Source organism: Crocuta crocuta, unplaced genomic scaffold, assembly GCF_008692635.1.
Source record: "Crocuta crocuta isolate KB4526 unplaced genomic scaffold, BGI_CrCroc_1.0 scaffold282, whole genome shotgun sequence".
NCBI classification, from domain to species: Eukaryota; Metazoa; Chordata; class Mammalia; order Carnivora; family Hyaenidae; genus Crocuta; species Crocuta crocuta.
In genome coordinates, this window is record NW_027529174.1 from 2,849,431 (window position 1) to 2,865,194 (window position 15,764).

A 15,764-nucleotide genomic window follows, 5' to 3' on the forward strand; every position below is an offset into this window, starting at 1 on the left:
CTTTTAGTCTCTTTTAAGCTACTCCTCTCCACATCAGTTATTTAACTGTTGGTTGTCTACCTGAAAGAAAACGTAATTGGTAATAGTGAATAGTTTCCACTAAATGGTCACATTGACCTAATGTAGAAAAAAACAGAAGGGCCCATATGATCCAGTAATTCTGCTATTGGGTATTTACCCAAAGAAAACACAAACACTAATTTGGAAAGATATATGTACCCCTGTGTTTATTGCAGCCTCATTTATAATAGCCAAGATATGGAAGCAGCCCAAGTGTTCATCAGTAGATGAATGGATAAAGATGTTTATATATGCAGTGGAATACTACTCAACCATAAAGAAGAATGAATGAAATCTTGCCATTTGCAAGGAACATGGATGGACCTAGAGGGTATTGCGGCAAGTGGTATTAGGTCAGACAGAGAAAGACAAATATTAAATATTTCACTTATATGTGGAGTCTAAAAAATAAAACAAATGAGCAGAAAAGCCAAATAGACTCTTCAGTACAGAGAACAAACCTAGTGATTGCCAGAGAAAATGGGTGATGAAAGAGGAGAAGGGTTGAGTGGCGCAGACTTAAAGTTTTAGAAGAAGGAAGACAGGCAGGCAGGCTGGCTGTTGATTTCTGTCAAATGATAGCAGGATTTACAATTCTTCTCCATAAAAATGATTAAGAGAGATAAAAAGATCCAGATAGATGTCATTTTATTTTCTTTCCTTTGAATTGTGTTTGGAAACTGAGTGGATGGTTTGCCAACATCAAGTATGATCAGCCTTGTTTAGAGATTGTTAAATGTGTGTGGCTTATGGAAAAGTTTGACACATTCATCAGTGAATTAGCTGCCTGTTAACTCTGACATTAAAGATTATCAAGTTTTAGGGGAAGCAGAATAGTGGGGAAGGGAAGCATTGCAATGATCATACCACTCTATACCAGTCATTAATATTTTCTATATGAATATGAAACACCTTATAATTTTACAGATAGAAAAGAGTAACATGGCTCAAAACATAATTTACTGAAATAGAAGAAATTGTGGGTAAGAATAAATAATACTAGAAATCTGTAATCATTTCCAAAATTAAAGCTTTAGTTTTTTAAATTGAGGTCTTATTTTTCTGATGAGAGTATTTTTTTACATTAGTGTCAATGATAATATTGATATATCACTTTGTCAATAAAAAGCAGTTTTCTAACCTTAGTTGCTATTCATGCATGAAGTTTAGTTCATTCCTTCTGTTTTAGAGGTTTTTCAGACTTTTAGAAAAATCTCATATTAAAATAAAGATACACTTTTGGTGTGGTTACCACTAAAACCTTTATCAAATAACTCCTTAATCCCAAATATTTTACTCTACTAATAACTGTTATATGCAGAGCACAGTGCTAATGTTCCTTGATTTGAAGGTAGAGAGATGATGGTGCAAGAGAATAGGGCCCTTTTGGTCATATATGGGGTAGCAGGACAGAGACTCCTGCAACCATTATTACACTATATGAAACCAACTAGAATTTAAATAAAAACTTGAAACAAAAAAAACCACACAAAATGTATATAATAAATATCTTTTATGGAAAATGAATGACGTGTAAAAAGTACTAAAAGAATTTTGGTATTTTTTACTCTTGATTATGGTGTTAAAAGAATGCTCTTTGGGGGCACCTGGGTGACTTAGTCCGTTAAGCATCCAACTCTTGGATTGGGCTCTGGTCATGATCTCACAGTTTGTGAGTTTGAGCCCCTCATCGGGCTCTTCACTGACAGCAAGGAGCCTGCTTGAGATTCTGTCTCCCTCTCTACTTGCCCCTCCCCTGCTTGTACTCTCCCTCTCTCTGTCTCTGTCTCTCTCTCTCTCTCTAAAAAAAAAATAAAAAGACTTTTTGACAGTGGGATATAGGATAGATGGCTGGGAAAAATGAAATAAGAAAGGACACACTGAATAATTGAAATAATACCAAAATAAAATCTCCGCTTAGCCAGTGGCTATGCTTTGGTCCTTTGTTGTAGTGTATACCACCATAATTAACCAGAAGTTTGGGTATATGGTAAGAATATACCTTGTAGCCAAGCTATATCTTTAGCCAAAGCTTTTTCTAGTAAACTTTCTTAGTCCTGTTATATTTTAAGTGTTCAAATTTGATGAAACTCACCATTGCAAATAATTTACCAGACTTTCAAAGTCATATTGATCATAGACCTGATGACATTTGTATCAGAGACATGAAGGTCATGTTAACCTTCTTCCACATTCTCTTGTTTTTTGAGTGGTGTTCTATAACTTGACATTTGTCACTTTTTATGGGTAATTGAAAGGAAGCTATATACTCGTGGTGTTTTAAGAATGATATGCTTTTTTTTTTTTAATGTTTTATTTCAGAGAGAGAAATGTGGGGGAGAGGGGCAGAGGCGGGGAGAGACAGAGAGGGAGGGGGAGAAAGGGAGAGAATCCAAGCAGGCTGCACACTCAGCACAGAGCTTGATGCAGGGCTTGATCCCATGACCTTGGGTTCATGACCTGAGCCAAAACCAAGAGTTGGACACTCAACTGACTAAGCCACCCAGGCACACCAAGAATAATGATATATTTTTAAAATAAATGTATCTTGAATCACTAAAATTATTTTTTTAATTTCTTTTGCAGTCTGATCTTGTGGATCAAAGTATATTTAATTTTATCCCAGAGGGGGAACATTCAGAGATTTATAAAATACTCTCTACTCATCTGCTGGAAAGTGATTCATTAACCCCTGAATATTTAAAATGTAAGTAGTAGCTATTAAGCAAAAAGCTCAATGTATTTGGTTGCATTTTCCTCTACTTTTGTAAGTATGTCACAAACACAGACATATCTAACCAAATGAACCCATAGCATCATTCCATATGCCCCGTTAGATCCTTTTAAATATTTATATATATATAATGGAATTATGACCTTGTTAGAAGTCTTAACTCTATTTCAGAGTACATTGAAATAGCATCTTTTTTGTTATAACAGTTTTGCCATAGGAATGTATTTTACACAAAAAAGGAACTTAGCAATATAGTTTTTAAAAAAATCTTTTTGTCTTTAATGAGAGAAAATTAAAACATTCTCATTTTCACCATCACTCACCAATTGAACACTGAAACTGGGGGGAAAATAACTTCTGTATTTCAGACGAGATTGGGCGCATTCAGAGTGATATGGCCATAGACATAACTTATGTATTTCAAAAAATTATTATGTAAAGGAAATTGCTTTAAGTAAACAGAATGAAATTATTATTTATTGGATAAATTTCATGTGCCTGGCACTTGAGCTGTGTTGTAAAAGTGCCAAGAATAGTAGAAAATAGTCATTGCCTTTAAGAAGTACAAACTACTATGGTATAATCAGACATTTCTCTTAGATTCATTTGACAACTTAGTATGACCAGAATGTCTCATTTTCTTCAATAAATTACCTCTTGTATAATCTGAAATTGTAATGCTGTATAGATAATCACTTTTTTCATGATTTGTGAATTTTGATTTTTCTTGGGGTGCCTGGGTGGCTCAGTTGGTTAAGCATCCAACTTCAGCTCAGGTCATAATCTCACAGTTCGTGCGTGAGTTCAAGCTCCATGTCAGGCTCTGTGCTGACAGCTCAGAGAGAGCCTAGAGCCTGCTTCAGATTCTGTGTCTCCCTCTCTCTCTTCACCTCCCCCATTTTGCGTGCGCGCTCTCTCTCTCTCTCAAAAATAAATAAATGTTTTGAAAAAAGTGTTTTTGTTTTGTTTTGTTTTTTACTTTTCTGGTAATACTAATTATTTTAAAGGTTCTATGTATTTTGTGTTTTTTTAAGTGTATTTATTTTGAGAGAGTGAGCTTGCCCAGAGAGGGAGAGGGGCAGAGAGAGGGGGGGAGAGAGAAAATCCTAGCAGGCTCCAAGCTGTCAGTGCAGAGCCCACCGTGGGGCTTGAGCTCATTAACCATGAGATCATGACCTGAGCCAAAATCAAGTCAGATGCTTAACCAGCTGAGCCACCCAAGCACCCTTAAAGGTTCTTTGTATTTTGAATCCTACAATTCTGTAGCATACTAGAGTATGCTGTAAGTATATATGAGTGGCTATCATTGTTGAGAAGGGATAGCCTGTTAGAAGGAGTTATGAAGAATTAGAGATGAGGAGAATCCATTTGAAGCCTATTCATAATTGCTTAAAAATCAAGCTCTTACAACACTGACCAATAGACTCTCTTAGGAGAGAGACCTGGGCTGGATATAAAGACCAGTTACATGTCTGTAGATAGTGCTTGACATTGTGGATTGAATGACGTTGTTTGAGGTAAATGTATATAGAACAAGAAGAGAAGAAAGCTGGAACCCTGGGATATAACAATAGGTGGACAATAGCAATAGGGTCCACTTTAGAGACCTTCCTAAGTGCAGAATTGGCTGCAGAACTGAATGCAAGCCTCTGGCAGAAAGACAGTCCTTAGGCTTCTGCTTCTAAGATCAAAGATGAGATTGGCAAGAATACTTTCTGATAGAGAAGAGCCTTAATTAAATGACTTCCTGACCCCTAATTAAATAGCTGATATACAAAAAAAATTATTTCCACAGAAAAACAATGTTTTATGCGAAAGGAGTAATATATAAAATGGGAAATTGCTTAGAAAATTTAGAATTCTGCAAGTAGGTCATTTGGGCCGTAATGAAGGTGAGATAGTACAAGTGGTATGATTTTGTTCAGAGAAGGAAATAGGACTTAATATTTCATCCTACGGAGTTTAATTTTTACTTTTTACATGGTGAGGAGTCAGTGAAAGGGGATTTGAAAAAAATAGCCTGAAAAAGTATATCTCAGGTGGAAAATTTTGAAAGGACCAGATTGGAGGTAAGGATAACAAAAGAAATAAGGATGAAAAGGAAAGACTAAGTGTGAGTGTTGAGTAGATACACTCAGGCATAGGTGTTAGGTTTTAGGCATAGGTGGCCAGGTGGCTTGGGATCATCAGTGGGGAGGTTTTAGGAAGAAAGTAGTTAGATTTTGAATCTGATGAGTTTGATAAAAAGCTATTCGTGCTAATAACAGAAGAGTATGAGTTTGATGTTGGGAGTGAAAGGAGGTGTTACAGGTCCTAGAGTGCTGAAATAATGATGACGAAAATAATACTAATGTATGTGTAGTAGGCAAGATTGAATTCAAACAGTAGGAGTTTGGATGAATAAAGAATACATTTTTGTAGGTGCCTAGATGCAGGGTCATATTTCTTCTAAATTAGTGGTACCGGATGCTCAGTTGGAGAAAAACGACTAATGGGAGCTTCATTGGTGAAATAAATAGCAGGTTCTGGTGACAGATTAGTTTGGGGGCTTGTGATAGGTAGAGAAGAGACCAAATTGATAGGGTTTCTAACTGAGGCGGTAACATACAGGACAGAAGTGAAGAACAGCTGGCTTAGAAGAAAGAGAGATAAATTAACTTTCAGATATTTTGTCTTTAAGTTATTTGGTGGGATAATCAAGTAGAAATGTCCTAAAACAAATAGTGATGTGAGATTTGGTCTTACATAAAATGTGAGAATTAGGGAGAGAGATTTAGGAGTAAATAAATTTATCAGTGCCAATAAGTTTATAAGGGATAGAAGATAAAGAGAACTTTTGTCAATGTCCATAGTTTGAAGATAGATTTGACAAAAGGGATAGAAATCATCGATAAGGTAGGAAGGGTAAGATTCATGTGATGGGGATGAAGGCATGTGGGTTTTAAAAGAGGTAAAGACAAAGGAAAGATCATTGAGGTTAACCATACAAATGTTGGTGATCTTTAGAACAATTTCTGTAGAGGTGTGAGGACTAACTAAAGCCACATTTCATGAAGTTAAGGAAAGTGAATATATGGAAACTAGAACATGTAATAAAAAGGTAATGATACTAAAAAAAAAAAACATGAAAAACCTTCGGCTTAAGATAGAAAGACTTAAAAGTAGAAAGTAAGGACCCAGTGAAAAGACTACATGGATGCTAAAGGAATGAGTGACAGTGGTGTGGCTCTGGTTCTAGAGAAAGTAGAAAAGACTGCTCAAGGTAGAGGTAGAAAGATTAGCTTTATTTAAAAATTTTTTTCTTAACATTTGATTTTTGAATGAGCATGAGCAAGGGAGGGGCAGAGGGATACAGAGACACAGAATCTGAAGCAGGCTCCAAGCTCTGAGCTGTCAGCACAGAGCCTAATGTGGGGCTTGAACCCACGAATCATGAGATCATGACCTGAGCCGAAGTCAGAGGCTTAATCACCTGAGCCATCCAGGTGCCCCTAAAAGCATTAGCTTTATGATGGGAAGCAAAACTTTTCTTTAATATTAGAGTGAAAATGAGAAAGAAGGAAAGATAAAAGAGGGGAAACATAATTGCTTATATCTTAACTTCTCTTTTCCCTATTAAGAACAAGCTGAGATCCTCTCCTAAAGATACTCCACTTTTATGGACTAAATGTCATTAAGGGTCTCTGTTAAAGAAAATAATGACTGTAAACTTACACAACTTTTATCATATATCATTCTTTAAGATAAATCACAAATATATCACGTTTTTTCTCATTGCAGCAAAAAATCAGTTAGAATTCTGTTGTCATATGCTTCGAGGAACAATAGACCCAAAGGAGCCATCTACCTATGAATATGTGAAATTTATAGGAAATTTCAAATCTTTAAACAGTGGTGAGTTAAAAATGCTTCTCTTATAAGTGTATTTTAACTTGGTATTTCTTTTAAGCTCTTAAAGACATAGATGTTTGAACATTGATAAAAATTAGATCTTACTGGAGTAACTGTTGATCTGTATTTCCTTATTGTTGTAGTATCCACTGCAGCACACAATGGTTTTGAAGGAACTATACAACGCACACACAGGCCTTCTTATGATGATAGAGTTTGCTTTGTAGCTACTGTCAGATTAGCTACACCTCAGTTCATCAAGGTACGTTTCTTATTTTCCAAAGAGGATTTCACTTCATATTATGAGAATTATCTTTATGCAATTTTTTTGTTCACAGAATAACTGAATGACTTCTTTCAAACACTGAAGTAGTAATGATTATGAGTCATTAAATGTACATGATCTTGATAGTTTTGAAGCAAATGAGTTATCAAGGCACTCATTAAATTATAACTACTTTTAAAATATATACCCTTTGCAGTTAACCAATGGTTATATATCACCACTGCCCTGCTTTTGTGCAGAATTTTAGGCTATTTTTTTTTTATGGCTTTTACTTATTTTTGAGACAGACAGAGACAGAACATGAGCAGGGGAGGGTCAGAGAGAGAGGGAGACACAGAATCTGAAACAGGCTCCAGGCTCTGAGCTGCCAGCACAGAACCCGATACGGGGCTCAAACCCACGAACTGCGAGATCATGACCTGAGCTGAAGTCGGACGCTCAACCGACTGAGCCACCCAGGCGTGCTTGGCTATTTTTTGTTTAGTTCACAATCTGCATTAAAGGAGAAAGGCCAAAAATCTAGGTAATTTTTAAAGATTGCTTTTGAAATTTTCTTTTGAAATATGCAAGTGGCTTTTTACTGCATATAACTTATTTTTTAATTTTAAAATTCAGTTAAATAATGTATTTTATTTCCTGGGCCTAAGAAGTAGATGATTAGGTAGAGAAGTGGGAAAATGAAAGAGTTCAACTGCTAGAAATTGGCTCAAAATAAGTCAGACTAAGATTTTAAGTTTAGGAAGGTATCATATTCTAGGAAAGAATACTGAAAAGGCAATTAGAGGATCTTAATCCAGTCTTGCTCTACTTGTTTTATTCTTAGGAAATAATAGCAGTAGCTAACAATTGGTGAGTGTTGGTACATGCTGCATATTTTACATGTATTATCTCATTTAATTCTTAAAACAACTAAAGATAGATGCTAGTATGGTCATCATTTTATATATAAGAAAGCTGAGGCTTGGGGAAGTTAAGTTACTTGTTCAGAGTCATAGCTATTACGTGATAGAACTGGTATTGATTCTAATTCCCATTTTTTCAAAGCCCAAGCTCATAATTTACTACATTGTGATACAGAAGGTCATTCAATAGCACAGAGGAGTTTGGAATGCATTACTGAGTATGAGGGTAGAGGGGGTAGGGATGATGGGAGATGAAGTTAGAAAATTAAGCAGAGGGGTGCCTGGGTGGCTTAGTCGGTTAAGCGTCCGACTTTCACTTAGGTCATGATCTCTCGGTTCGTGGGTTTGAGCCCCGTGTCGGGCTCTGTGCTGACTGCCAGCTCAGAGCCTGGAGCCTGTTTCAGTCTGTGACTCCCTCTCTCTCTGACCCTCCCCTGCTCACGCGGTCTCTCTCTCTCTCTCTCTCTCTCTCTCCTAGAAATAAATAAAACATTTAAAAAGAAAAAAAAAGAAAGAAAAGGAAATTAAGCAGAGTCCAGAAATGAAATGTATCTCTTCATTGTTCTTCCATGCTAAAGAGTTTAAGTTTTATCGTAACAGAATGAAAAATTATGTTTTTTAAGCACAGAAGTCATAATTATATTTCAGTATTAGAAGGTATTTGTGGCCAGAATGGAGGATGAGTTACTGAATAGGGAGACTGGTCTGGAGAGAAGCTATGGTGATAATGTGAGCCAGTGATGGCAAATCTAGAGTCTAAGACCCTGAAGATGGTTGAGATCAAACAGATTTTCTTTTACTTAGAAGGTGAAATTGAAAGGATGTGGTGACAACCATGTAGATGGAAAAGGGTGAAAATGAGAGTGTCGTGACTATCAGATTTCTAGACTGATGACACAACAGAGATATGTCTCCAGTGTTGAAATGCAGAATTGTATGAGATGGGGAAGAAGGCAGTTAGTTCATTTTAGTACATAATGAGTTTGTGATATGTGGGGATATCTAGACAGTTAGGAATACAGAACTATAATTCAAAAGAGAGATCTGAATTTAGAATGAGGGTTTATAGGCATGTGAGTAAATATATACTGAGTGACTAAGTGGCTCAGTCAGTTAAGCGTCCGACTTCAGCTCAGGTCATGATCTCACGGTTTGTGGGTTCAAGCCCCGCATCGGGCTCTGTGCGGACAGCCAGCTCAGAGCCTGGAGCCTATTTCAGATTCTGTGTCTCCCTCTCTCTCTGATCCTCCCCTGTTCATGCTCGCTCTCTCGCTCTCTCTCTCTCTCTCAGAAATAAAGAAAACATTTAAAAAATACATAAAAATACCAAGTGGGAAATACTCCTCTAGAAGTCTGTATCTGTTTGTTGCCACATTCTTTAGTACCAGAAAATTAAAATGTGATTGAAACATTGTGCAGGGAGAGGCACCTCAGTGGCTCAGTTGGTTAAGCATCCAACTCTTGATTTCAGTTCAGGTCATGATCTCAACAGTTCATGGAATCAAGCCCCGCATCAGGCTCCATGCTGATAGTACAGAGCCTGCTTGGGGTTCTCTCTCTTGCTCTCTGCCCCTCCCCTGCTTGCTCTCTCTCTCAAAATAAATAAACTTAAAAAAATAGTTTAGGGGAAAATTATCTAATAATGACATTTTTTCTTCAAATTTTTATTTAAATTCTTGTTAGTTAACCATACAGTATAACTGTATTAATTTCATGAGTAGAATTCAGTGATTCATCACTTACAAACAACACCCACTGCTCATCACAAGTGCCGTCTTTAATGCCCATCGCCCATTTAGCCCATCCCTCCCACCAACTTCCTCTCCAGCAACCCTCAGTTTGTTCTCTGTATTTAAGAGTCTCTTATGGTTTTTCTCTCTTTTTTCCCCTCTCCCCTATACTCATCTGTTTTGTTTCTTAAATTTCACCTGGGAGTGAAATCTTATGGTATTTGTCTGACTGACTTCACTTAATGTAATACATTAGCTCTATCCATGTCATTGCAAATGGCAAGATATCCTTCCTTTTGATGGCTAACATTCCATGGTGTGTGTGTATGTGTACACACACCACCTCTTCTTTATCCATTCTTCAGTCAGTGGACGTTGGGGCTCTTTCCATAGTTTGGTTATTGTTCATAATTCTAATAATGACTTTTATGGCTAACAATATTTAAAATTCTTCTAAGGACACAACAATATTTCTTTTTTTTTTTTTAATGTGTATTTATTTATTTTGGGAGGGAGGAGGAGCAGAGCGAGAGGGGGAGAGAGATTCCCAAGCAGGACCCACGTTGTCAGCACAGAACTGGACACGGGGCCTGATCTCACAAACCATGAGATCATGACCTGAGCAGAAATCAAGAGTCAGGCCTTAATCCCAGCTGAACAACTGAAGTGCCCCCAGAGTGATCTTTTTTAAAAGATAAATCAGAGTCCCTCGATCTTCTAAAAACACTAGTTTCCTGTCACGCTCAGAGGAAAAAAGGCAAAAGCATACTCTTTACCATGGTACCCAAAGGCCCACCCAAGCTGGGCCCAGCCTAGCCTACCCCTCTTTTGGCCTCCCTCCTCTCCTCGTCTCACTAGCCAAGTTTGTTCCTGTCTCAAGAATCTTCAGAGTGGTGACACAACAGTATTTCTAAATTTTAATTATGAATTTACTTGTAGGAAATGTGCACTGTTGAAGAACCTAATGAAGAGTTTACATCTAGACATAGTTTAGAATGGAAGTTCCTATTTCTAGATCACAGGTAATTTTATTTTTAAATTCCATTAAAAGCTAATTGTCATATAATTCTTGAAATTAATGGGCTTCAAGGACACACTTAATCAAATGTTCAAATCCATTATCCATCTTTCAAAAAGTAAAGAGTTCTCCCAAAACGAATTTCTAGTTGAGATATTTCTTATTATGGAAAAAGTTATAATAACGATTGTTTTATATGTGATTTAGGGCACCACCTATAATAGGATATTTGCCATTTGAAGTTCTGGGAACATCAGGCTATGATTACTATCATGTGGATGACCTAGAAAATTTGGCAAAATGCCATGAGCACTGTAAGTAGATTTTAATATTTCTGGTGATAGTAACTGCTTTTATTCTAATAAGTAAGTAATGTTATCAATAGAATATGGTGGAAAAATGCAAACTTGTAAGATTCTGTATTTTTGAAAAATATTGGAAGATTTCACTTTATAACCAATCCAGTATGAATCCTAGATCAAATTTAAATTAAGCTTGTTCCTGTTTTACATATTTCAGTCTATAATGCTAAGTATAGGTTTCTAATATGCCATCTAATAAACCTTGTTTTTGAAGTGTATAAGTTCTATATCTGGAGTAAGATTGGGATAGTATATCAAAATATTAGAATACTATTGCATAAATTTTTATTTCAGGCATGTAAGTTTGCTCAGGAGGTAGGTACACATTTAAAGAAACTTTTAGAAAGCCCATAGTGAGTGCTTAATGTTACCTGCTGTTATGCTTATTAGCAGCAAGGACATTAACAACTTGTGCCTGGCTGGCACTCTTCTAAACAGTTTATGTACTGTATCTCCATTATTCATCACCACAGTTCTGGGAGGTAGATATTGTTATTGTATCCATGAGCAAACTGAGACACAGGAAGGCTAAATAATTTGCAATCCCACAATTCATTGGTGGCAGAGACAGGTTTAGAGTCTAGACCTATCTCCTTTCCACATGCTCTTCCTTCTTTGTTTCAGAAGTTTGTTTTAATGGTAAGTTTTATTTGCTTCTCCGATTCTCCTCCCCAAATCCTACCTCTTGGAATGTCCTCTACAGCTTAATTAGATATTTAAGATACTTTCATGATGTCTTAGGCTGATCTAGTAAGCCTCTGTATGAAAATAAGGCATGTTATATAACAGCATCCACTAAATGGGAGATTTCAGAGTAAAGTTATTTCAGCACAAAAAACCCATTATGCGCTCCAGATGGTAGGGCCCCTAGGCTCTATGATGTATTGAAAAGATCTAACACTTCTACTGACTAGCTGGATAATTGTAGACAAGCAGTTTAAAGTTTGTAGACCTTAGTTTCCTCATGATGAGAGAGAGAAAGGGATTGATTGATTGATTCCTGACTGGCATTTCCTAAGGTTTGTTTCACTGAATCCCAGTCCCTTAAAAATGGATTTCATAGTCAAGGAAGACGAGGAAGCACTTCATAATTAATCCCTACCACCTCCCCAACCCCAGAATCATGACCTAAATTAGCATACTAGAGGTTTTGAGAAGAAAGACTGAATAAAACTATTTAACAATGTTCCCCAAATTAATTTAGCCACAGAACTCCTTTTTTGCTTAGTATCTGTTAAAAGGCTTCAGAACTTACAACCTACAGAGAATGTTTTGGGAAATACTGTAGCTATCAGTTACTTGAAACAATTAAGTTACTCTGATTTTGGTTAAAGTTTTTAATTAAATGATTCAAAGATACTGTACCTGCCAAGATACCTGTGGGGGAAAAACTCAAATGTGATCACTTATTGCTCTTCATTATCTGTTGGTAGGAGGAAGTCAGTATGTGAATGCTTTATTCCTAAATGTTTATTTATTTATTGTGTGTGAAAAGCATCTGAGATCAGCAGTAACTGGCTCTAAGCTGGGCACTGTGGTAATTGCTTGGGACCTTAAGGTGTCTCTGTAGAGTAACATTTTCTTACAACTGATATATATGTTACTGAAAAGCCATTGAATTGTCAATGTAGATTTAGATGTAAATGCTAGTTAAAAACCAGGTTCATAACTAATGATATGAATCAATAAATATATTTCTCTTTTATTCTTAGTAATGCAGTATGGGAAAGGCAAATCATGTTATTATAGATTCCTCACCAAGGGACAACAGTGGATTTGGCTTCAGACTCATTATTATATTACTTATCATCAGTGGAATTCCAGGCCAGAATTTATTGTTTGTACTCACACCGTAGTAAGGTAATAATTCTTTTATAGAATTTCTGAATTATAGAAACACTGATAGTGATATTGGCAATGAAACTTTTAGGCATGACTTAAGAGTTACAGTGATCTTTTTCCTAATTTTTGATACATGTTTTCATTAAAATTTTGTTAAATCTACTTACAGGCATTAGTTTTATTAAATCTACTTACAGGCATTATATAGAAATAGAATACAGGTATTGTATTATGTTTTAGAGCAGAAATTGTAACTATCTTTTATGTACTGAAGTCAGTCATGTAAAAGGAACACTGGAGTAGATCAACGTACTTTTCCTTTTTTAAATTCTTCTTAAGTACTGTGTAGTTACAAATCCTTTACAGCAGCATATAAAAACTCTGAGATACCTAGATTAAGATAGAAACTATAGATGTGTTCTAGGATTGTACAGTGCATAGCAAATAGTCTGGAGTCCCTGGTGAATAAGTAAGACCCCGTAACAAACAAGCAGTGCAGCTCTGCAGTATTGTAAACAAATGATTAGGCACTAAAATTATATTTTTTCCCATTTGTAGTTATGCAGAAGTTAGGGCTGAAAGACGACGGGAACTTGGCATTGAAGAGTCTCTTCCTGAGACAGCTGCTGACAAAGTATGTATCTTACAGTTTAAAAAAAAATATTTCTTCCTAATGAAAGGCAAGACTCAATAATTTATAGGAAGATTATTTTTCAAATGTTTCATTTCTTCACTTGTGACAGGAATATAGTTATATTTTACTTTTTTTAATTTTAACATTTTAAAACCTGATCTTCTTCTAAAAAAGATTTGAAAGGCCTCCTATTTAGTGAGAGACATGTATGATCTCACATTTAAACTACTGCTTACTAATTGCCTGCAATGTGCAAGGCTCTGGCTAGGTTCTTTATATGAATTATGAAATATCACTTATTCCTGAGACATCCTTATCTTTTAGGTAATAATCCTGTCTTGAAAATGTTGACACTGAGGTTTTAGTGGGTGTCAGGGGAAGCCTTCCCTAAAGACATATGGCTGGAAGCTATAGTCAGAATTTGAAATCTGGTTTCTCTTTTCTTTATGTCAGGTATAAGTATAGTATATTAGGTACCTGTTGTTGTGTAAAAAACTTAATGATATAAAATAATACACATTTATTATCTCATAGTTCCATAGGTCAGAGTTCTAGGTGCAGTTTAGATTGGACCTCTGCTTATAATTGGTCATTTGGCTGCAATCAAGGTGTCAGCCCAGGGTTTTCTCACAAGGCTATAGTCAACCTGTCTGCTGGGGCCACAGTCATCTCAAGGTTCAGCTCGGGCAGAATTTGTTTCCAGGCTCACTCAGTGGTTGTCAGAAGGATGAGGGTCCTCATGAGCAGTTGGACTGAGTGTCTTGGTTTGCTGGCTAACGGCCTGAGACAACCTTCAGTTCATTTCCAGGTAGCCATTTCTATCAGAGGAAGCATGTAAGAGATCCAGGGAGAGAGAAAGACAGTAAGATGAAAGTCAGAGCCTTTTGTAACCTAATCACAGAAGTAATATCCCATCATTTTTGTCTGTTAATGAGAAGCAAATCACTAGGTTCAGCGTATACTAAAGGGGAAGGATTATACAAGGTGGTGAATACCAGGAAGTGGGGATCCATTTGAGGTAGGTCAGAAGTTCCCCACAACAGTTGTCTTTGACCCACAGAAAACAGTGGAATGAAAAGAATCAACAATAAAAAATGAGTTAAATAAGTAGCATGCCAGGGTTAATATGGGGAGTATTACTCAGTTTTTCAACAAACCTTATTACATACTTTCCACAAGTTAAAAGCCAGAAGGTACTAGACATGGCTCTAGATGCTCATAATACAGCAGTGAATAACCCAGAGAAGTTTTCTGCAATCATGGATCCCATGTGAAAGTTATTTCAAAGAGGCTTTGATACTTAGAGGAAGAAGATCCAGTATATTTTAGTAAAACACATTTTCTGAGAAAAGTGCTTAAATCTAGAGTTCTTTTGAATTTAGGACAGTTATAGAAAGTTAAGTAATTAATTGTTCCTCCTTGCTGCTGCTTTTTCTCTCATGCCAGTGTCCAATCCTAGTAAATCAAACTAGCCCTACTTCCAAAGTATACTCCACATATGTCTTGTGTTTTCTTTTGGCCACCACAATTCTGGAGTTAGGGAAGAGGTCCACTTGACAGAGATTTTTGAGAAACTTTAATTTGTGGGTGGGTTTTAAGGTCATGAATTCAAATATGATCACCAAGTGAATGAATGGAAAGAGAGTGAGAGAGACCAAGGGCTAAGCACTGGAGCACTCTATTATTAAGATGTGAAAGAAACAAGGAAGAACTAATCACAGAGGAGACTGAAGGGAAACATCCAGTGAGGTATGAATAAAACCAGGAAAGCGAGTTGTCCAAGAAGCCAAGAAAAAGTATGCCCATGAGGAGTGAACAGTCACCTTTGTCAGATTCAGCTAAAATAGGTTAAATTAGATGAGCACTGAGAAGTGTGCACTGAGTTTAACAAGTATTCATTGATCGATAAGAAGAGGTTAGGTGACAAGGGATACAGGGGTGCTGATGCATAGGGGCACGTGCACCCCAGTGTTCACAGCAGCACTCTCCACAATAGCCAACACATGGGAAGAGCCTAAGTGTCCATCAATGGACGAATGGATCAAGAAGATGTGGCTTATCTATACCATGGAATACTACATGGCAATGAGAAAGAATGAAATCTGGCCATGTGTAGCATCATGGATGGACCTTGAGGGTGTTATGCTGAGCGAAATAAGTCAGGCAGAGAAGGACAAATATCACATGTTTGCACGTATAGGAGGATTAGGAGGAACTTGACGGAGGAACAAGGGGGAGAAGAAGGGCGGAAATGGTGGGGGAAAGGGAGAGAGGCAAACCATGGGAGTCTCTTGAATGCTGAGAA

The 15,764-nt window shown here is 36.7% G+C and overlaps 1 protein-coding gene across 5 annotated transcripts in view; it reads left to right on the forward strand.

Annotated features, from left to right (window-relative positions):
- CLOCK (clock circadian regulator) overlaps nt 1-15,764 on the forward strand; it is a 146,878-nt gene that overhangs the window by 99,786 nt on the left and 31,328 nt on the right. For all 5 annotated transcript variants that reach the window (XM_077757762.1, XM_077757766.1, XM_077757763.1 and 2 more), the window contains 7 exons: nt 2,647-2,767; nt 6,575-6,688; nt 6,829-6,947; nt 10,543-10,625; nt 10,829-10,935; nt 12,696-12,843; nt 13,384-13,459. In XM_077757762.1, coding sequence (XP_077613888.1) covers nt 2,647-2,767; nt 6,575-6,688; nt 6,829-6,947; nt 10,543-10,625; nt 10,829-10,935; nt 12,696-12,843; nt 13,384-13,459 — 768 coding nt within the window. The remainder of the gene's footprint in view (nt 1-2,646; nt 2,768-6,574; nt 6,689-6,828; nt 6,948-10,542; nt 10,626-10,828; nt 10,936-12,695; nt 12,844-13,383; nt 13,460-15,764) is intronic.